The sequence below is a fragment of the Chiroxiphia lanceolata genome, chromosome 3, assembly GCF_009829145.1.
Source record: "Chiroxiphia lanceolata isolate bChiLan1 chromosome 3, bChiLan1.pri, whole genome shotgun sequence".
Taxonomy (NCBI): domain Eukaryota; kingdom Metazoa; phylum Chordata; class Aves; order Passeriformes; family Pipridae; genus Chiroxiphia; species Chiroxiphia lanceolata.
Genome location: NC_045639.1, coordinates 111,331,115 through 111,355,128, shown reverse-complemented (window position 1 = coordinate 111,355,128; position 24,014 = coordinate 111,331,115). Strand labels below are relative to the sequence as shown.

The 24,014-nt window shown below is 40.9% G+C and overlaps 1 protein-coding gene across 3 annotated transcripts in view; it reads right to left on the bottom strand.

The window, feature by feature from the left end:
* RCAN2 (regulator of calcineurin 2) overlaps positions 1–24,014 on the bottom strand; it is an 86,234-nt gene that overhangs the window by 10,365 nt on the left and 51,855 nt on the right. For all 3 annotated transcript variants that reach the window (XM_032682696.1, XM_032682697.1, XM_032682698.1), the window contains 2 exons: positions 6,470–6,643; positions 3,603–3,774 (listed from right to left, as the gene is read on the bottom strand). In XM_032682696.1, the coding sequence (XP_032538587.1) occupies positions 3,603–3,774; positions 6,470–6,643 (346 nt within the window). The remainder of the gene's footprint in view (positions 1–3,602; positions 3,775–6,469; positions 6,644–24,014) is intronic.

Below are 24,014 nucleotides of genomic sequence, written 5' to 3'. Positions count from 1 at the left end.
GGAGTGTAGCTTGAGGTGCAAAGCCTGCTGGAATGCTGATGAGGGGCTGGGAAATGTGGAGAGAACCCAAACTGGTACAGACCTGTCTATATGGACCACTAGAGATAGTGCCCAGCCTTCACTGGTTTTCCAGCAGTGCCTGAAGCTGTGGAGGTGAGTGGCAACTGAGAGAGTGCAAAATCACACCGGGGAGTGTGTGGAACAGATAAAGTGCTCAGCACTCTGACCTGTATTGTGTGTTATTGTATAGTGCAGAGCTCATCAGTGGAGCCGTGATCTGTGAATCAAAGTCATGGGACAAGGGGAATTCGTGTGGGCAGCAGGCAGAAACTGAGGTTGGCAAGGGGAGCCCAGGGTGGCACCTGGAGAAAGGCATTTTGCAGTGCAGAATTAGAAACTAAGGTAGTACTGGGCAATCTGTTGTGAAGAAATTGGGGTGACATGTTTGAAAAAGGCAATGGGGAAAGGAAGACAGATATGGGCAGGTTGAGGAGTGGATAGGGAGAAGGTAAGACTGCTTTCCAGAAAAGAAAGGGCATATTCTCATGCCAAGAGGATGGTTTGTAGATCACTGTAGTAATAATTGGCAGAGCAAACAGTTGCCTTTCCTTTGAGAGGAACAGCTCTGATGTAGATACAGTTTGGACCTAGAGATTCCCCCTTCCTCCCCCTACAAGCATTTCTCATATAAAATTATTTCTGGTCTTCCTCAGTGGGATGAAACTAAGACCTTATAAAATGTTATGGAAAAGACATGAGGACCTAGACTACACAACAGCTTGGTAGGTTGCAAGAATTCCTGTACGAAAAGGTTAGGTCCAAGTCAGGCCAGGCAAGGATACAACCTGGACCTGCCAGGCAAACAGCCAGCCAACCACCCCAGCTCAGCACAATGCCTCTGAGTCTATACTAGCATTTCAAATCTGGAAGTTCTCTTGACAGTGAGAACATTTTCTATCAAACTGATTAACAATCACACACTTCTTTATTTGCAATATATTGAAAAAATTATAGGCTGGTGGTCAGCACCAAGCACAGTCACAGTTCCTGGCTCTGACTGATCTACAGCATTCCGTTCATGCCTCATTTAAAGCCTAATTTCTGCATCTGCAGAAAGTGAGAATATACATCAATCAACCAGGATCTTAATTAAATATGCCATGATCTTCCCTAAGAGTAAATGCACCCTCACTGATCTCAATTTAAAGTGAAAGGACCAAAAAACAGCTTCCTTTTGAGTACAGCAGGAAGAAACCTGTTCTGTTAGATCCCTGAGATGCCAGTCAGTCACTGCTGCAGCAAAAACACCTATCCCAAAACTGAGCTTGGAAAAGGAGGGCACACAGGAAATCTTTTAACTCACCTACATATTCATTATACTATGGAGCAAATCTCCCAATGTTTTGCAGCCAGGGAGAGTTTTGGTCTCTAATTTTGTGGCTATGGTGATTATGGCAGCATACTGTGACAGGAGGTGACCTGTATTCATGGAATGGGAAAGGAGCGTGTCCAAGTGGTGCATCTTGCACTCCCAGCGAAGTAGGTCAGTAAAACTCACCTTGTGCTGAGGACATACAAAGACACTATTCACTGTTTACAAGCTCACATGAGTTTTCCTGGTCCTTAGATATTTATTTTACCAAATTGCTAGATTTAACATAGCAAAGGTTCCTCGCAAGTTAAAGACCTGGAAGTCAGGCTCTAACATTCACAGTTCTGTAAACAACTGTGCCAGTGTTCTTCAATAGCCAATAAGCCATAGTTACATTTTTTAATTGTGTTTTTGAATGGAAAAAAAATCTCCCTTTGCTGCAGCTGCCAGTGCTATTTGATTCCCAGCAGTATGTCTTACTGCTGCAATACCAAGAAATGAGTGTCGGTGGGATTTGTTTTTCAATGAAATTCTAAACATAGTAAATGTACAAACTGAGAACAGCAACACTATTTTAAACCCGCCGCTGCAGTTAACTAAAATTGATCCCTCTAACGAGTGCTAAAAATAGAAAGAAGAGAGCACACAGCGACTTTTCATATTGCTCCCTTCAGGCTCCTTAAATCCGGGTGAATTTGACCTTCACGCAAAGCTGTCCCAGTGTGTGGGACAATGAGTGATATTTCACATTCCACTGCTCCAGAACAGGAATTGATTTATTACCCAGCTAGCTCAGGAATTCTTTTACATGTTTCCATTTATAACATTGCTGCATCAAAAGGAAGAAAAAAAAGGTTTTTGTTTTTCTTTTATTCAGCAGTTTAGAGGCAAAGTATCAATTCTGGAAATAATAATATGCTGTATAGTAGGAAGCATTACATTTCACTGCCTTTTTCTGTGGGCTTTCCTGCTGAAGGGGAATAAACCACAGGAATCTCTGATGCTTTCCTGATATTTATTTTCCCACTGTGAAGGATCCCATGTGAAAAAGATAGGAGATAATCCAGCAAACCTTGTGAATCATGAAACATCTTCCTGCACCCCATGCACTCCAGCTCTGGGTTACTCTGGTGCAGTTGCACAAGAGCCCCAGTGATAAGATGTCTGCAAGTGGAAACTGCTCTCAGAGTGAGCAAGCAGCATCTCCTGTACCACTGGGGAGAAAACAATTCTCTCATCCCACAAGAATTTCAAAAATAAACTGTTAAATTTTCATAAGCTCACCCCTCCAATTGTTATTAGATTGGATCTGAAGTGTTTTATTTTGGTATGAACATAATTTAATAAGCTATTTTTTCCTTGTGGTTTATGAATGTAAATTAGATTAATTTCTAAACAATACTGCTTAGACCTGAAACTGGAACCTTTTCCATTTTGAAATTTTAAAAAGAGGATGCTTTAACAGCTTCGAAAAAAACCCATTTGTAAAGATGACTTAATTAAATCAAAAGTAACCCTCTCCTCTGAAAACTTTTGGTTTTATCAGATGAGCATTTTCTAAGGGAAAGCACTGTTTGAAAATCCCAGCTATCTTCAATTACTGGCATCAGCTGAAGATGGGAAGACAGAAGAAAGCCTGTCTGCATTACCCATTGACATCTGTTCTATGTTAACAGAGGCTACAACTTATCCCATTCTACCTGCCTGCAGTTTTCAGCAGAAAATGAGCATTCATAACAAAGAAATCCTGCTGGGACTGAGGAAGGGTAGTTCTCTCTTGACAAACTTGTTAATGTGAGACATTCTCCACTCCAGTGGAGGTGCTGTAATGCCTAAAGATTTGATGAGCTATCTGCATCTTGGAATGCAGTACCAAGCAGATGTCATTTAAGAACTCCTCAAGTTCACGGCAAAACATTTGTCCAACCTCCACCTAAACCATCAATCGTCTCATCTAAGCACAAACCCCAGCACAATAAATTCTGTAAGCAAGCTTTGATCTGCTGTTCAACCCAACAGCACTCATGAGCTGCAGGTAACATTCAATTCTGTACATACATCTGGCAAAACTCATTCTGAAGACAAGAACCAGTTGACATCCATCAACTTAAATCCAAAGGTTTAATGTGACTTACAGACTTTATGCCAACTCCCTCTACAGCTATTATCTATGTTGATATTTCTTGTCTTCTTTTTCTGACGCATTTTCACCCAAGGGCCACAAGCTTACCTGGTCCAAGCTTGGAAACTGCATAAAGGAGGTCGTAGTTGATGACAGGTGTTGCATCATCTATTGGTTGCCACCCTACAGGTGGGGAGGCTGGAGGCGAGATGAGAAACTGTTTTGCAGGCTGTGGTGGTGCCAAATGAAGCTTGTCTCCATCTGTCTCAGAGGTCTGAATCTTTAAAGCGTAACAAAAGACATTGTTTAGTACAGGGTAGAATCACAGAATGGTTTGGGTTGGAACGGACCTTTTTAAAGATGATCTCGTCCAACCCTCCTGCAATGAGCAGGCACATCTACAACTAGATCAGTTTGCTCAGAGCCCTGTCCAACCTCACTTTGACTGTTTCCAGGGATGGGACATCCACAACTTCTCTGAGTAATCTGTGCCAGTGTTTCACCACTCTTATTGTAAAAGACCTTTTCCTTACATCTAGTCTAAATCTGCCCTCTTTCAATTCAAAACTACTCCCCCTTATCCTATTGCAATAAAAGGTTTGTCTCCGTCTTTCTCACAGGCCACCTTCAAGTACTGAAAGGCCACAATAAGGTCTCCCTGGAGCCTTCTCTTCTCCTGGCTGAATGACCACAGCTCTTTTAGCCTGTCTCCATAGCAGAGGTACTCCAGCTCTGTGATCACCCTCGTGTCCCTCCTCTGGACCTGCTCCAACAAGCCCTGGTCCTTCCTGTGCTGAGGACCCCAGAGCTGGATGCAGCACTCCAGTGGGTCTCACGAGGGCAGAGTAGAGGGGGAGAATCACCTCCCTCTTCCTGATGGTCACTGTTCCCTTTATACAGCCCAGGACACAGCTGGCTTTCTGGGCTGCCAGTGCACATAGACACGTCATGTCCAGCTTTTCATCCACACAGGATGGCTAAATGGAATGATTACTCAAACCATACACTTCTAATCCCAAATGCCACCCAGGCAGGGTTTCAACGTCAGTCTCAGCAGAGAAGGCCTGGAGATGAATTTCATCTCAGCCTTACAGATGGTGCCTCTGCAGTAAGTGCACAGCGGAGGGCTGTTACATCAGCAAAGCTACACTGTTTGTGCCTATTGTATACCTTCTCTCAGATAAGTACAAAGCTTTGGTATCCACAGCTGCTGTTTAGAGATTTTTGAGGCTGAAAAGATACTGTTGTGATCTCCTAGTCTAAATGCCTAAATAAAAACAGACATTACACAAGGAACCAGTAACTCCTGCGTCAAGGCCTTATAAGTAACTTCAGAAAGGTTTCTAAATATTTCATTTCTTTAGTTGAAGATAAAGGAATCTATCATCTTCCTTAGTAATTTGCAACTGAATGTTCTCGTCTTATTTCCATCTCAAATTACCTAGTTTAATTCCTGATCTTTTCTTTTATGTAAAAGAAGCCTCAGCATAAGTGAATTATACTACAGTCATATCTGAGCAAGGTTACAACCACCTCGAGCCCAGAACAATAAACTGCATTTCCATGACAGCAAATGCATCAGAGTGCTGACAATCCTGCCATACTGGAATGGGTTTGCAAAGAGCCAGTCTGGGTCTCTCAACTCCATGTTCCCCAGAACTTCTAGGTCTGGAAGTTGTTCTTCAGCCTGGCTCAGGCCATACACTGCCCCAGACACTGTGCTGCTTCCACATCTTCATCCCTGGACATGACTAATAAGCTCTCTTAAGGCTGAGTGTACTGGAGAGCACAGTGCAGATGCCAGAATGGCTCTGCAGGAAATCTGCTTAGATAGGGAGACTAATCACTATTGTGCACATTTTTCTTTTTCTTGTTATCCCAAGTTTCCAATTAACCTCTTGATTGTGCAGGAAGAGTGAAATGGTTCTCAGATCTGCTTAACTGCAAGTTTTGAAACCTCTCAGAAAAAAAAAACAGAGCCAGATCTAGGAGATTAAGGCATATAAAATGGGATTGAGGCAGATTCTCAACACGTAAATCCAACTGTAAGATCTTCTGAACTCATCTCCTGCCAAGGCTCAAAACAGCTCCTATTTTGACCAGGATGAAGAGGATCACAATTTAACAGCCTCTTGGGTTTGCCTGATACCTTCAAATGAGTCAGCCCTTAATCTCAGACCTCTGAAGGGCCAATCTGCAGCCCAAAGCATGCTTACATGCTCAAGCATGCTTACATTGCTCATAGACACTAGTGGGTATCCCACATGCCACAGTGGCCACAGCAATTCATTAACATGCATTCAGAAGAGGCGGTGGTTGGGCTCTCAACCTCCCTCACCTTTCTATATGCTGGCTGGGGCCTGTTACCCACCTAGGCTGTGCAAGGTCTGTGTTCTCTCTCCCTTGTCCAAGGAGAACTGAACCCCCACCTGACACTTCCAGTAGATGGATATAATCACCTATGCCCCCAAGCTGAGAGTGTTGTTCTTCCCCTACCTGCTTCCTTTTACTTGAACTTAATGAATTCTTTCTAGAGAATTCAATATTTGTAATTCATGTATTCAGTAAGGAAAAAAACCCAAAAGGCAGGAGGAAGCCTGACTGTGGCTCAGGGTCGCAGTTAAATAAGTAATCCAGCTTTTTTTTTTTAATTATTACTCGTTTGGATTCTTTACATTAGCAGGTTTTTTATGGTTGGTTTAGAGAGTTACCCACAGACAACACCCACTGTTGTAAATCACCTCTAAGCCATGTAATTCTGTGCATTGAATAAGCAACTTTAGTCCTAAGTGGCCCTTTAAATTTACTGCAGACCCTCAGGGCAGGTACAGTTCAGTCAACATAAGGAGGTTTGAGTAATCTTTCAGAAGAGAGATTGGGCATGGGAGGAACTTTTATTACTTTTATTCGGTGATACTGCACAATATTTCTATAAAAGCTCTTCACTGACAGAAGTAGATTCCAGAATTCATTACCTGTGCAAAATACAACTTTAACTTCTTCCCTCTGAACTGTGTTTCATGCAGCTCTATTCTGGCACGAGCAGCTGATTTGGGACTGCTAAAATTTATCCGCACACGCCTGAAGCTTTTGAACAGCTGGAATGTCACACAGTCATCATAGGCACGGAACAAGCCTTCGAATTTCTCCTGCAAATTAAAAAGAAACAATGCTGAGGATTAATTTTGTGTTCTGTCACATCAGTCTGTGTCAAAGGAGAATCTGAAACTTGACAACCATTTAACCAGGAGGTTTCAGACTGTGGCCTTTGGGGGCAGGTGTCCATAGAGTAATAAAGGCTCTGTGAAAACAAGTTGAGGAAAGCACTGGTCTGGTAGTGCTGGACTCTGCAAAAAGTTTGGGGGAAGAAGACTGCAAATTGAGAACCCAGCAGCTATTGAACTTCTCACAGAAGTTGAGCAAAACTGCCACAGTGACACATGAAATGAAGCTGAAAAGGGCATATGACTGAAAACACCAGACAACTCTGGGCTCATCTCTACAGAAGCAACCACTGTGCTGAATTACAATGGAGTCAGCAGAGAAAGTCTGGAACTGAGGGTTACATCCACATCAGCACTGCAGTGTCATTTGGTATTGCATGATATGTTTGTTCTGGATGTTTTGTCATTTAAATACTTAATGCAGAAACACAATCATTCCTTGAGAGTTCCTGTAGCATCTGGGAAACAAATTGGGTAACTGAAAACAGTGACCTGTCCCAAAGACAAATTTCAGGCTGTAGAAACACTTTCAAAAGAACATGACAAAAATATGGATATTTCAACATTGTAAAAGAAAGGTCTGAAGTGTACTACATCCATGGACCTGGAGATGAACAGAAATTCAAGGTACATTGGCAGCCTTGGAGGTTCAGACCCTCTGTGATTTCTCTGTAAGCTGTGAGCATGCAGAGTACTAGTTCCACACCATCAAATAAAAGCAAAATCCTTAAATCAATTCTGGCACTTGCACAGGTCTTTTCATTCACACAAGTACAGATTCATAAAATATTAAGGCTGAAAGGGGGGGGGCAGTTATCATTTAGTCCAGCCTTTGCATTTACCCAGATTTCAGACCGTCATCCACTGAGTTGCACATCAATTCCAAGCATTTGAATTACTGCAACCATGATTTGAAGTCTTAGAAGATGGACAATCAGCCAGAGCAAAGCCCTTTCTCTTAAGAGTGCTTTATCCTGAAAAATCCAGTGTTTGAGATGATTTGCAACACCATTTCATGCACTGAGGGCTATTATGTCAGAGGTTTGTATAATTACAATAACCTAATGTATAATTACAATAACCTGATGTGGTTGCCCCATCCCAGGACGTGTTCAAGGCCAGGCTGCATGGGGCTTGGAGCAACCTAGTCTAGTGGAAGGTGTCCTTGCCCGTGGCAGCAGGGTTGAAACTAGATGATCTCTAATGTCCCTTCCAACGCAAACCATTCTGTGATTCTGTTTTCTTTGCTATCTCTGCAAGTCAGTATGGTTTTACGTGTTTTAAAATATGACTTCTTTTCTTCTCATCCAGGAAAACAATTTCTTATCCTTAGAGTGAATAACTGGTAAAGACTGCAGAAGATAAAAAAAAAAATGCAATTTATGTAAACTCATCAATACTTCAGTTCTCATCTGTTGAGCTTACAAGCAAAACAAAAAATTCAGAACTCAGAAAAAATGTATCCTGAAGCACAGTGCAGCTGCATCAGGGAGCACTAATGGCACTGGGGGAGTAACTACTGTCAGCCTGAGACATTTGTTAAAGAGTTAACTGAGAAAACAGACCAGGGCCATGGCAAAGACTGTGACACACCAATGCGCATGTACCAGATCTCCTTTCATTCACTGCCAACTCTGTGGTCTTCTTCCCCATAACTGATATTCCATTTCTGGCACCCTTTCAAAGGAACCTCCCTGTGGTCTATTAAGCTTTCATGATTTTCATTTCATTCTGCCTGACCTCGCTCACCTCTTCCTCTCACCGCATGAGACACTTTGGAGGAATAAAAAAAGAAAAAGGAGAGAAAAAAGAGAGGCGAGAGCTCTGTGGTTTGGCTGAGGGTGACTAAAGGCACACAGCTATCCCCAAAACAGTGTGATGCTGTTAGGTTTGAACAAGCGGGTCTAGTCATACCACCTAATGTACAAATTGTCAACATTTCCCACGTGAGTTACGCCTTTTGTCTGCTTTGCTGACATTTTTGAAAAATTCCATTTTCCTGAGCAGAAGTCTTCATCCAGTGGCATTTGTATAAAGGTCAGCCAAAAGCAGGAGCCATTTCAGCCCTGTCCTGCTTGGAAATTTGATGCTACAACCTTCACAATGACCAGGCTAAATGGGCTGGGGGAAGGGAGAGAAAGGGACAAGAGCCCGGCATCCGTGTAAAGTAGGACTCATTTTCCCTACAAGTCAACAATGAAATAATTCATCATATTAAAAAAAAAAGTTTCACCAACCACGGAAGAAACCATGCATGGACTTGTCTGAACACTTGGAAGTATCTGTTATGAGTGACTGTTTATTAGGAAAGAGATCCTACCTGTATGAACACAGCAGTATTTGCCTGCATCAGCCAGTGCTGTGTGCCCACCCTCTTTGTAACACAACCCAGAACCCAGATCTTGGTTGGAGTCATAATGCAAAAGAAGGTAGGACACAATTTCAAACGTGGGTCCAAGAACAGGGAGCACAAGAAATGTTCTGGGCACGTTCCTAGGCAATCCTGAAACTCTTTCTCATTAGGCACTGAAAGGGATAGATGGAGTATCTCTAAAAAAAGCTGATTAAGTGCTGGATGCCACTGCTACACTGGGAGAACTGTAAAGCACTATGGACTTTATTCTGCTTACTTTTCAATTTGATACTGGCACAGCTTTAGAGATCCAGCTTTGATTAACACTCCTAAAAATGCCGTGGGGAGGAAGAAAATCAAGCCTCTATTTGATATTAATACAGGGCAGTCTATCCACAGTGGGGACAATTCTACTGCACCAACTGAAACTGCAACTCCTATTAAAAAGAGCCATACATCTGGATTTTTCTACGTTTTCAGCTGATAATAATAATGACCTCAGCAGAGGTCATTAATCATCAACTGAATTTAATGGCCCTCAGCTGCATCTCGAGCCATCCCAACTCCTCCCAGCTTCACATTAATTCCCAGGAAACGCCTTATGCCTTAATTGCTATTGCCTGTGACTTCTAATAAGTGCTGAATGTACTTATCTGGATAAAAGTCTTTCAGAGTCATTCCAATCTATAAGAAAATTTATCATATACATTTTAAAGACCTAAGCAAATTCTCTCCCTTTCAAGTTTTGTGGATAAATTATTCAAGACTCATAATCCTCTCAATTCAGGACTTTTAAAGTGCTTTTAGGATTCAGTACTTTTAAAATGCTTTTAGAAAATAAGTCTTTAAACTTTCAGGGCACTTTGAAAACTTATGAAAAAAAAGGGACGTCCAAAGTTAAGCAGCAGTGATGTTACTCTTGAAAAGTCAAAATGCAGAAAGTCATGAGTTAATAATTTATTTCTGGGATTTTGGAGTGTCTTCATCCATCCCAAGTATGTCTCCATGAGGCTCAATTAATGTTCTGGAAAATGTGAGGAGCCTTCATTTGATCAAGTTCTCACTTCTCCCTCGTGAGCTCTGTGCCCTCTCTTCATCTCATTCCTGTGCCTAACACTGGGCACCTTTCCCCAGTTCTTTCTTTCCTGTCACCTTCTGTCAGCTCCCATCACCCTCACTCACCACCTCTAGCAGTTTCTGAAATTTCCTTTTTTTTTTTCTAAATTAACAAAATTATCACAAAATAGGACCATACTAATTAAGGCTGCTGATTACTCAAGCTTGATGGTTATCATTTACGACAGCCAATGCTGAGGACAAATGCAAGGAAGAAACGAGGGCTGGAGTGACAGACGAGCTAAAAGCATCTGAGGACAAGGACAAACCTATGCTCTCCTGGACTAAAAACTATTTCTGCCACTAAATGAGAGCTCACCTTGACCAACACCGTGTAAGTTACATGATAACAATGATCAGTGAATTGCAGCCATAAGGAGGCAAACAAGATACTGGATATATCTGGAAAAGTATTTCCAGTAAAGCAAGGAAAGTATTAACAGCATTATATAGAGCACTATTGCACCTCATTAAAAATGCAGGGTTTGTTGGCTATATCCCAAGCAGATTAAGGCAAATGGGAATAGATTCAGATAAAGGTTACAGGGAGCTGGGGGCAGGGGGGGGCTCATCCTGGAGAAAAGGAGGCTCAGCGGGGACCTTATTTCTCTCTACAACTCCCTGAGAGGAGGGTGTAGCCAGGTGGGGGTCAGTCTCTTCTCCCAGATAACAAACAATATCATAACAGGAAATGGCCTCAAGTTGTGCCAGGAGAGGTTTCATTAGGAAGAATTTATTAATGGAACGGGTTTTCAAGCATTGCAACAGCCTTCCCAGGGAAGTGATGGAATCACCATCCCTAAAAGTGTTCAGAAAACATGTGGATGTGGCACTTGGGGACATGGTTTTGTGATGAACATGGCAGTGCTGGATTAATGGGTGAACTCTTTTAGAAGTCTTAGTCTTAGAAGTCTTTTCCAACTTTAACCATTCCATGATTCTATGAATGAACAACTCACTAAGAAATGAAAATGCTTGCCTTATTTAGCAAAACAAAGCAAAGCCTGACAATCATCAGTAGTTTACCAGAACTGTTCAGAGTCAGGACAAAGGACACTGTGTAGAGCAGAAACTAGAAAACTGTTGGCATAAAACAAGTGGAAACAGTTGGCATAAATAGGTTCAGGTTAGAAGTTAAAGAAAGTTTTAAATATCAGAGTAATGATCCAGAAACAACCTTCCATTGCAGCAGCGGCAGCAAATGATTTTTTTTTAAGATGGAATTTAGTTAGTTCATGTGAGGGACTGTGACAAAGTATCGACAAAACGAGCATTGTAAAACATGACTGCCAGAATTAGCAAGTGAATTGGGTTCTGACACAGCAAGTTCCTGTGATTTATTTCCAAACATTTCTTTCATGAATAGCTCCACTGGTATTGTGTTCATTCAGGACAAAAGCCAAGGCCTAATTCAAATCAATGGAAGCCTTCCCACAGACATCAGCGAGTTTTGGATTAGAGCCCTAGAATTCAGAACCCAAATTACATTTTATTATTCAGTGTGTTTGCACTCATTATCACCCTTGTTACACATTTGATTTAGGAGATGGCTGTGATTTAAAACTTTAGTCTAATGTTTTTCCTAGAGTTTTGCAAGCAAACAAAGCAAGCACTTTTCCTATTTTGATTTTTCCTGTTCATTTATTAAAAGATACTCCAAGGAACTAACTACAGTAGGGAAAGAGGCATAATTTACAATTACAAAATAAGTTTTTCCTGAAATTAGTTCTGCACTGGATATAAATATTCCTGTAAGACATAAATTCATCTCTCAGAGTTGAATATATCTGTTTCCACGTAGCCACACTGGTTGCAACACTGCAGAGTTCTTGTGCAGCACAAGAAGAAAGATGGAATTTGATAGAACACGTTGAGGCCAAGCACTGAAGAGTCTCATAACAAAAACAACCTACCAACAGATTCATTCCCTGTTTATAGCAAAGAAGATGGGCACACTGGTTACTTCTAGGGGTATAAAGGAGTCACTAAAGTGACACACATTTTAAAAAAGAAAACCAAAAAAAGAAGCCTAGAAAATATCAACTGGAAGCTACTTCACGATTGGGATATGTAAATGTCATATTGAAGGTACTGTAATGACCTAGCCTGTAATGACCTAGCCTGGATATTGTGTATGGCTCTGCTCATCCTGGATTAAGGAAGATAGAGGCACGCTGGAAGAGCAACAAATTACTGCAAGGATGATCAGAGAAGTTGTGAACCTGTCACAGGAGGTGAAGGTAGATGATCCCCATCCCTGGAAGTGTTCAAGGACAGGGTGGACAGGGCCCTGAGCAAACTGGTCTAGTGGAAGATGTCCCTGCCCATGGCAGGGGATTGGAACAATATGATCTTTAAGGTCCCATCCAACTCAAACCATTTTATGATTCTATCATCTTGCCTTGGGAAACAGAAACTAAGGTATGATGCGTTTCCTGATACATCCAAGTATGAGGAAATCAGTAAACTATGTCAGGGAAAAGGGATTATCTGAATTAAAGTAACGAACAGCATTGCCATGAAACTAAGACTGACAGCTAAAAGATTTAGTCTTAAATTGAGGAGGTTATTTAGCACTAGACCCATAACATTTCAAAATGCCATTGGCCCAGAAGTAGAAAAAAGGCTAATTACATTTATGAAAAGGATAGGAAGGAAGGAAAGATTAGAGGAGGGCAGTATGCATTTCTGTGGTGAATGGAGAAAAGAGACAAGAGGAAAAGAAAAAGGGACTCTGATTTTTCTAATCAGAATTTTAAAGACCTGGGTTCATCTCAAGTGCTTGTAACAACTATTTCATGAGCCACACAAAACAAGAAGCAACTTAATGCAACTCATAAGTGAAAATGCCTTAAATGGCAGGAACTCTCAGAAGTCACCAGTGTAAACAACAGCTCCATCAATTATCAAATTCTTTCCTTCCAAAAAAGGTGAAACTTATTGGGAAATTCTGGAAGAGCATATGAAAAATCACTATTGATTCTCAGTTAAAATTCCAGGAGTGGTGTAAATAGAGAAAATATTTTAAAATAATGATGATGATGAGTAAAGAGTTTCTATTGTCCTATTGCCTTTAAGAAATGGCAGAACAGTAAAATACAAATTTACCATTCAGTGATCCTCTTAAGGCATAGGTCTCCAGGTCATAGCTTTTTATTTTACCTTTCACTGGAGGTAGCTGAAGCTGAGAGTGTGGGATCTTCCTACTTCCCTACTTACAAGTGGGACAGGGTATTATTTGAATAAAATATTCAGATTGAATACTAGTGTCTGAATGCTGGTTTGCAGGAAGTTTCTTCTATTACCAAAGGGAATCCCTCATACAATCCCATAGCTGGAAACAGTAACAGAAAAATATGTCCTTCCACCTGTCATTTACCAGGGTACATTTCAGGATGGCAACATCTCTAGATGTGAGACATTTTGAAAGGGGGGAAAACCAGGGTATTTTGTCAACTAATCAGAACTACAAAGTGTTCTCCAATGACCACTGTACTGTCTAAAAGTGTGTTCCTCACATTGGAACTCAGTGAAAAGCTCCGCTTATCTCATCCTTAAGGTAGAGGAGAGCATTAAGATAGGATTAAAAATAACTTGGGTTTATTTTACATTAAACATGGCAATAATTAGCATCTTCCAAAATTGAACAATTGTCTCAGGATAGGAACAAACCAACCCAGGTTTGCTACCCTGGTCTGTTTAGTTTGTTGCTCTGTGCTTGGCTTTCTCTTGTTTTCAAGGGATGAAGGTCAGGTAAATTGTGAGCCAAAGATGAAATAAAACAGTAAAGCCAAAATAAATTTTACAATTGGACTTTGAGAGGGGCAGGTTAAAATTTATTAGAACTTGCTCTTTTTGGTTAAATTAAGGCCAATTTGCTTGCACTATTGCAATCATGATAAAGGGGATCCTAGTACCTTTAAGCTGTACTATGTAAGGGATGTGCAGTCTGTATTCCAGATGTGACCCTAAATGACTTTGTTGCTCTGCACTTTGCAGGGAACAAACCCTAAAGAGACCCACACTGGCCACAAAACATGTCAGCACACGGTCCTGCTCCATGGTTCACACATCCTGCCATGTTACCATCACACGCTGGGGCTGTTTGGAGGCATCTGTGTAGAACTTTTAGACCCTGAAGGAAGCGTCAAGGGTTTTGCCTTCACGTTGTGCCAAAATCATTCTGACAGTAGAAATATTTGATATAAAGCTTACTGCTTACAGTTTCAGTGTCTTGTTCCAGAGACAGACTTTGAGAAAAGTATAACAGACGTTACATAGTGTTGTGAAGACATTTGTAATTTGTTATCCCTGAAAAAGTTGTGATGACAAAAGTAGGTCAGAAGCTGGAAGTTCTCTAGTCCCACCTCACACTGGCACTAAAGCAGCAAGAGCCATCCCTCAGTACCAGCCCTCCTGCATTACATGCCCACCAAGGCATGACAGCATTGCAATGGCACAGCAAACTTCCTGGTGAACAAAACAACACAGATTTTTCCCTCTTGAAAAATCAGCTGAACCAAATACATTTATGTTCAGCTTCCAAGTCATCAGCACAACAAAAGGTACAGAGATAATATCTGCCCCAAAGCTTAATGGAAATGGCATTCACATTTCGGAAGAGGCTGACAAATGTCAGGGGCACAGAATTTTGCTGCGTTTCCTTTTCTGTTTTTAACCAGCTCACATCCCTGTTTACCTCAATGTGACGCACGTTCCTCCTGCTTAGCTCCGCTGATCTGGAAACCAAAGGCTCCTTCAAGATGAAATAAATTGTTCCTGTGGCAATGCCAAGGGGGTGATTTAATATAGTTTGGAGACTTCTCAATTCAATTTCACACCCAACGACTGAGCTAAAAGAAAAACCCACACTTTACATTCCTTCTTTATAGGAGCACTGTTATTTTACTGTATCACCAGCCTTAGCTTTTCTGAGCACACCATATCTGAAGTACTCCACTTCCAGATGCTGTATGAGCTCCCTGAAACACTGGAAGTGCTCTTTCAAATAGGCTGGCCAAGTGCACATCCATTAGTTTTGCCCCCAGTGCTAGGGAGTGTTCTGCAGAGACATCATTCTTTGTTCCCTGAGATGTGATTACTGGCTACCGTTTTGTGCAACATCACTCAACAGTTTCCTTTTTTTTTTTTTTCCTCTTTTTGCAAAAAAAGTATTTAGTAGTGAAAAAAAGAAAAAGAAGGAATAGGTTTGGGGGGGATTTAACGCAATATGTTTTCCAAGTAGCAGCCTTACATTTTGGCTTGAGAATGATAAAAATAATGATAATGAAGACATGAAGACAATATTCAGACTGCCCTGAAAAAACCCAAAAAGCCTATTTTTGTTTGCTTTAAGAATTCAAACAATAACTGAGTAGATAATGTATGTAGTGATCTCCAAGGAGATCAATAATTTTGCCTTGTTGCTGCAAACATTTAAGCCCAACAATTAATTGGTAGAAAAAGAATCAAATTCCTGTGTATATGTTTCTAAGTTCTTATTATCTTAATGTAGCAAACAAAATAAGGAAATAAAACAATCTTAGTTAAGTTTTTACTAAAAGCTGCTACATTTATATGAGTAAGGGTGTTCCAGGAGCAGATCTCTACAGCAAAACGGTGCTGAGGACTTTCTGATCAGGTGCCATGGACTGAATGCCCATTAGCTGTTGGAGCATATCAGGCATGCTATTAGAGTGCATCTTCTATATTCATTTCATCTGAAAGGCATCCAGTTCGTGAACTGCTCTGCCATGTGACCAAAAAGTACAGTTAATGAAGAGCAACAGGAAAGTTTCCTCATGGAATCCCCAGCTCAAAATGCTAATGGAGATGCAAGCTGGTATCTCTCATAAAAACAGTTAGCTGGTACTCATGGAAAAGAAAAAAAGCAAACCACTGCAACCAAACTGAAGTGCTAGGGACAGTAATAAATAAGGGATTGGTGGTCAAACTTGTGCAGGAAACTAGGATTGAAGTTATTCACTGGGAGAAGCTATGTGAAAATTATTCATATTCAAAGAATCATAGAACAGTTCCAACCCCCTGCCATGGACAAGGATACCTTCCACTGTCCCAGGTTGCTCCAAGCCCCTTCCAACCTCGCCTTGAACACTTCCAGGGATGGGGGAGCTACAACTTCCCTGGGCAACTTGTGCCAGGGCCTCACCACCCTCAGATCAAAGAATTTCTTCCTCATATTAACTGTATAAACTTTGGGGCCATAAGAAAAGCTACATAAATATCCATCTTCTTATAACACTGCTCTTCACTATTTTACCAAGCTGTTGAAGTGTCAGGGGACACCTCTGTTGTTGTCAGTGACGCAGTATCAGGACGTCAGTGTGCAAAATGCTAAACGCAAGAATGAAATATCACAAAGGGAACACTAAGAGCTGAGAAACTGTGTTTTATTTATACTCTTGGAGATGCAATGTTGTAAAACAACCATAAAATACATACTATTCATTCCATGACTCTGTCAACCCAGTTAAACTAGAAAAATAAACAAGAACAAGCCATGGGACAGTTTAAACAAATAAAATGCTTGCCTTGCCCATTCCTGATTTACTATTTTGCCTACAGTGATCAACATTTATAGCATTTCAGCTGTTTCTCATCAGTCATGGGGAATGCTTTTCCCCTTCCCTCTCCCCGACACCGCAAACTGCACGAACATGACTAAAAATACAGACTTGTCTGGATTTGGAAAGGACACTGACAATTTTGAAAGTGACTGAAAAAAAAAGCAAGTAGGAGAGTGGAATAGAATCTAATCTCATCCTGCTCCATAAATGTTATTTAACCATGGCAAAACGGTAAAAGGGAACCTACTGACCCACCCATAGACATCCTCTCATCATCCTCTCTTGCCTTCCTCCCTGCCACTGCAGCCCACAGTCAGTGGGCACAACCAGCATTGCCGTGACCATGCTCTGGTTGTACTGTTTGACTGTTTCTTACTCTTGCCAGTCTGTCTCGACCATCTGTCATTTGCTGTCTTACACTTCATTTGCAAATTACTCAAGCAGGTCTGTTGTCTGTACATCTCAACAGCTCCTAGGAGTTACAGACTGAGACTGGATGAAGCCTCTTTGTACAATGAAGATACACCAAGGGCAGGAATACACTGCCTCCAGTTGTGTCTGTAGCAAACCATAAATAGCATTTCAGGCTTAGTGGTTTACACAAAAGTATCAGAAATAAACATGTAAGGAGGAGGTAAAAAGAGAACTAGGAAAAAAATCATTATTTGGCTGGAAAAGAGCAAAAACCGAAAGAAACATTCTGTTTACAAATGTGGCAAATAGAGGGATATTGACATCATGTTGACAAATATCATGCTTGACATGAACCATCAATGTTCACTTGCAGCCCATAAAGGCAACTGTGTCCTGGGATGTGCCAAGAGCAGTGAGGGCAGCAGGGTGAGGGAGTGGGTTCTGCCCCTCTGCTCTGCTCTAGTGAGATCCCACCCCGAGTGCTGCCTCCTGCTCTGGGGCCCTCAATGTAAAAAGGACATGGACCGGTTAGAGCAGGTCCAGAGGCAGCCATGAAGGTGATCAGAGAGATGGAGCCCCTCTCCTTCTGTAGCTTGTCAGTGAAAATCTACATTCATCATCAACAGTCTGTTCCTCCTAAATTCAAATGTCAGAACTTCCATAGAATAAAATTATTATATTTATACATTGCACTGAAAGAGTTCTAAAAGACTGCAAGTTTCTCATTCTCCTACATTCACTGATTTGGTGCCCTCAGATGAGCTATAATCTGCTGGGTATAATTCCTCTTAATGCTGTTATAACTGAAAAGTTTAACTGTGAATTTGATTTTGCAGATCACGGCAGAAAATGGATGGAAAGCATCTGCATAAACAGAGATGAGACACTCTTCCCTCCATGCTGCTTCTGTATTGTCACTGGAACCCCCAGCTCAGCATTGTCCTACAAAAAACAGACAATGTTTTCCAGTTTGACCAAATTTTAGTGAAAAAAAATGTGCTGAAAATACTTTTACACTTGGAGAGGCTGTTTTCTCCCCCATCGGATGTCACACTCTTTAGAGGACACAAGGATCCCAAATTGCACAGATGCTGAAATACCAAAAGAAATGCTATACAATGGTTTACCTGCCTAATGAAAAAGATTTCAACAGTGTATTTTCATTTCCAGTACATATCAAAATGCTTAATTAGCCTCTAGAACTTTATAGTGTTATAGTACCTAATGAAACCAAGAATTTAGCACACTGCAGAAAACTGGGCTTGTGTAGGCCAGAAGAGAAGGTTTGTGTGGACTTGGCAAGCAGCTTCCCAGCACCCAAAAAGGGGTTGATGGGATGACAGACCCAGGCTCTGTATCAGGTACAGAAGGGCAGAAAAAGAGGCAATGATTTCCATCTGCCTCAACAGCCACTAGTACCATCCACTTCCAGACAGGACAAGGACAAGGGAATTTCAGTCTTACAGTGATATAATTGTTTTATTAGGCAGATGGAAGAAACCCCAGGGTAAAAAAGCAAATATTCCTGACCGAACTGCTCCCATGTCATTTTTCAACCAACTGGATAATTTCCAGTTGGCACAGATTTCGTTTAGAAACAAGAATTGGAAAGTAGACTAATCCTATCTTAGAGCTAAAACTAGAACTGCTCTTCATCAAAATCATTTTCATTTCCTGATGTGAAAAATATATCAGTAACAGCATGATATTAAAAAGATACTGGACTGGCATTATGAAACTGAAGCTGCTCTCCACAGATCCAGAGCAGTGAGTCAGAAGGCACAAGTCCTGTGACTGGCAAGCAGAGTGGTACCAAAAGGAGATTTTCTTCTTTTTATGAACATGTTTTTTTAAAATAAGTAGGACACAAAAATTATTAGTATCCCACAGAGTTTCTTGCCCTGTGGCACTGTTTCACTCTGCCTGTGTGTCACAGAAAGGTGTCTTGTGAATGCCCTTGTGCCAGTGTGTCATGCTGGAGACAGACATATAGAATCAGATAATATCCAGAGCTGGAAGGGACCTGCAAGGATCATCAAAGTCCAACTCTTGGCCCTGCACAGGACTCCCCAAGAGTCACACTATGTGCCTGAGAGCATTGTCCAAAAACTTCTTGAACTCTGTCAGGCTTGGTGCTGTGACCACTGCCCTGGGAAGCCTGTTCCAGTGCCCAATCACCCTCTGGGTGAGGAACCTTTTCCTTGTATCCAACCTAAACCTGCCCTGACAGAGTGTAGACTCAAAGAGTCTGACTTTGAGGTCAGTGAGATTTTCAAAGCACTAAAGTTTGGTGCAAATAGATTCTAAATGACAGGAGAAGAAGTGGGACTGCCCATTTTGGGGGAATTAGTCAGTCAAAATAATGGGAAGTAATTTTAATAACCTGCTCACTGCTGTGGTTTCATCTTCAAATGCCAGAGGGTCTCCCAGACCACTCAGCCTGATGCATGGATTGTACCTGCACCCAGCTGCACATCACTGCACAGCAGAAGCAGCATCAGTTGTAGCCTTAAGAATAGAGTTTACACTTTCTAACTGAAATTGAAAACTGTGTACTTAATCAGTATGGGAGACTAGTATTTAATTAAGAAGGGCAAATTATCAACTAAAAGTAAATACGTTCATCCCACAAGTCCCTCAGCTGACTCCAGACTCTCTTTACAGGACACTCAAGTCAGAAACACAACAGAACTGGACTTTCTACATACAAACCTCAAATTTTATGTTAAACATTTAGGGGAGAATAAATCAACAAGGGTACCTTCCTATAGGTGAGTGGTCTCAACAGAAAGAGGGCAGGTTTGGTTGGATATAAGAAAGAAATTCTTTGCTGTGAGGGTGGTGAGGCCCTGGCATGAGTTGCCCAGAGAAGCTGTGGATGCCCCGTCCCTGGAACTGTTCAAACCCAGGTTGGAGCAACCTGGTCTGGTGGAAGGTGTCCCTATCCATGGCAGGGGTTTGGAACGGTCTTCAATGTCCCTTCCAACCCAAACCATTAAAATAGAATAGTTTATTAGGTACCAATCTGCACCCATTATCAGCCACATACTTCATTTTACACACAAGTGTACACTCCCCTTAAGCATCATTTTACCATACTTACACCAATTACTTATTTCCAAAGTCAATTCTCCTTATCCAAGACTGTTCTTTCTGCAACTGTTAATGTCCTTTGCTCTGCTTCTGTTTCACTATAAAATACATAGACTATAAAACTATATAATATAGTTAAAGCTTAAGCAGAAATGTTAGCAAACACGGAGCCAGTGACATGAAAAAATACTGTGTACTGTTTTCTAGGATACAGCATGCATTGAGTAATGCCCTGTTTCGTGACTGCTACTGTATGCCAAGCTCTTTCCCCTACCCCCAAAAATATCACTACCTTGGGAGTCAAGATTGTGGGCAGGTAGCTTACATCACTACATTTTTTCAACAGTTTCAGTCTAGTTACCTGCTACAAAAGCATGAATTAGATACCTAAACATCTTTCCTCTTTATCCATTTATTTAAAAAATCAGACAAAAATGCATCAACTTCCCAAACCTCTAAAATTTTAATTATTTACTTCTATCTAACATAAGCAGCATACTTATTACTGTTATGGCCCAACATTTGGCTTTACTCCCAGCTGTCTTGATTAATAAGAATTCTTTTTAGTTCAACGATTCTCAGATTCTGGTTCAAGGACTAGCAGTCGCCTGCAGAAAGCTGGTTGGTCACACAGCCCTGGAGTTCCTCTAATATAATCAGTTGTTTCTAAAGATAAAGGTACTGCATTTCACACTTCAGCGGTTTTCTTCTTAGGCTCTGGAAGCAAGATCACAATGTGAAATCTCATTTTTAGACACAAAAAAAAAAGGTGCATCTGAAAAGTCTGACCAGTTGGCAGAGATAAACAGCACATGTGCAACAGCAAACATGGTTAAACTGACTTAAACTGTCCAGTGGCCACATTAGCACAGAACCCAAACTAATGAAGTGCCACTCAACAGAATCAACATGCTCAAGAACACCACAAAAATATCCATGGCTTTTGCTCAGCTTGACAACAGTTAGAAAGCAGCTGTCTCTTGCAAACCACTGTCCAAACACTAAGAGAGACTAGATTTTTATTTCACAAATCTAGGCTCTGTAACAACTTCAAAAAGTGGAATAACCCCTCACACCAATAATGAGGTGTGACAGAAGAGCGTAAATGCTGCCAGCCTGGCCTCTTTGCCAAGCTTCTAATGTTCTTGCAGCTTCACCACGTCCTCTCCAGTCACCTGCCTTCCTTTAGAGCACACAGAAAACCAGCTGTGGTGGCCCAGCATCACTGGGCCACCAAAGAGAGAAAATAAGTGACAGGCACTGTCTCCTGTGTGTCCATGAACTACATACAGGGAATTGTATCCTGGGCTGTATAAAAGGAAGAGCCAACAGGTTGAGGGAAGTGATGATCCCCCTCTACTCCTCTCCACTGAGACCCACCTGGAGTCCTGCATCTAGTTCTGGAGTTCTCAGCACAAGACATAAAGACACGGACCTGTTGGAGCAAGTCCAGAGAAGGCCACAAGGGATCAGAGGGCTGGAGCACCTCTCCTGTGAGGAAAGGCTGAGAGTTGGGGCTGTTCAGCTGGAGAAGAGAAGGCTACGGAGAAACCCTATTGCAGCCTTTGAATACTTAAGGAGGATATAGAAGAGAGATGGAAACAGACCTTTTACCAGGGCCTGTAGTGACAGACAAGGGGCAATCATTTTCAAACTAAAGAGGGCAGGTTTAGATTGGACCTAAGGAAGAAGTTTTTTACATTGAGAGTGGTGAGGCCCTGGCACAGATTGCCCAGAGAAGCTGTGGATGCTCTGTCCCTGGAAGTGTTCAAGGTCAGGCTGGATGGGGCTTGGAGCAACCTGGTCTAGTGGAAGGTGTCCCTGCCCATGGCAAGGAGTTGGAAAGAGATGATATTTGAAGGTCACTTTGAACCCCAACCATGCAGTGATTCTTCATTTGTTTTGATCACAGAAGTACGATACTGCTGACTATTACCCACTGCAATGCACTAGAACTCGAGACACCTGCATCACACAACTGCTTACACATGAGCATTTCTTCATAGAGCTGTAACTTTGATTTCTTTTCAGGTGTTCTCTTTTGCACTAAATTTCATCCTGTTGCTCAATTAAAGATTGTTCAGAATTTTTACCCTGCCCCACCAGAACACTGTCATCCACACGTTTTTTAAGGTTTTTCTCTGTTGACTACTGTCATTAATCTCAACCTGGTTCCAGGAAGAAACATGTGAGCTTATCTACTTAAATGTCTTCACCATTTGAGAATGAACTGATTCTGGTTTAGACATCCTGTAAACAACTATGCACCCACCTTACGGAAATTATATTTAGAATGTAGATTACTTATGGAAATTATTTGAACAGTGTGAAAGTTTCAGTCAAAATATCTACATTCCCCATCTCTTTTATCACACTTATCCTGCTGCCCTGTCAAACAAGGAAGGCATATTGGTTTCATATGATTTGGTCTAGACAATCCAGGCCTAATTACTTCCAAAGTACTTACAAACTTATTTCCAAAATTCAAGTCAGATAAAAATAACCTGTAATTATCCAGGCCTTTCTCCCCATCATCCTTTTAAACACAAATGCTATTTCCTTCTTTCCATCTCCCATCCTCAGCAGTCTCTTTATAACCTATGAATTCTCAAAGATAATTTCATATAGTAAAAAAATATTTCAACTACATCCTTAAGCATTCTTAGGTAGATTTTAGTAGGTCCTGTACACTTAAATAAATGTCTTGCTGACGTATTTTTAGCAGTTTTTCTCTGCTCTGGCCACTACTAGGGTTGGGGTTTTTTCTATTAATGTAGGTGATTATCTTTCAAGCCCTTTATATAACACACATGAAATCAGTCACACCATAACTCCCCCCACATTATGTATCTTGTTGTTAATGGATTTGCACATTGTTTTTTCTCTTAATTTTTATACATCACAAAACTTTCCTTGTTCTTATTTAAAACCTCTGCTAATTGAAATTTATTTTGTGATTTTGCACACTTGATTTATGTATGGATGTGTGTATATATATATATATATATATATATATATGTGAATCCTTAAACTGCTGTAAAGCAAAAGGAGTATCTGATCTAGCTCTAATAGTTTCTTAATGTACATCCCATCCGTCCTTTGCATCAGGATAGATAATCTCCATTATGCATTCAAAAGTGCCTCCTTAGCTGCTAATTCTCATGTACTTCTTGGTCTCCCGGATAATCTTCTTAGGAGACACTATTTACCAGCTCCATAAGGTTGCTCAAAATGTCTTTTCAAAACAAGTTTTCCTTGTTCATCTGATTTCAGACTTTATTTCAAAAGCTTACTTCAAAATAATTTTCCACACCAGTACTTGCCACTATTAATTTCTTCTTTAATTGATAAAATCAAAATAGAAAATCAAATTAAATTACCTACCTCCATTTGCAAACAAATGCACACAGAACATTTTCATTATTTGATATATCTCATCTTACTATATCACTTACTTTCAACAGTTTAAAAATTATTATTTATTTCTAATATCATCTACCACACTGAACAAAAACAACATGGGAAAACACACAGTTCCTTCTTGCATTCCAGAAGGATGAAGCAGAAAGAAAGACAAAAAAGGTAGGAATAAGATATATTAAAAAAATAGATTTGATTTTCTTGGTAAGCTTTCCAAAAGATTTTCTGTCCCATGCATGCATATGTAGTCTATCCATGTTCAATCATTTAATTCCTTGTGAGACATTTAACAGCAAAAAATTTTGAGGAGGGT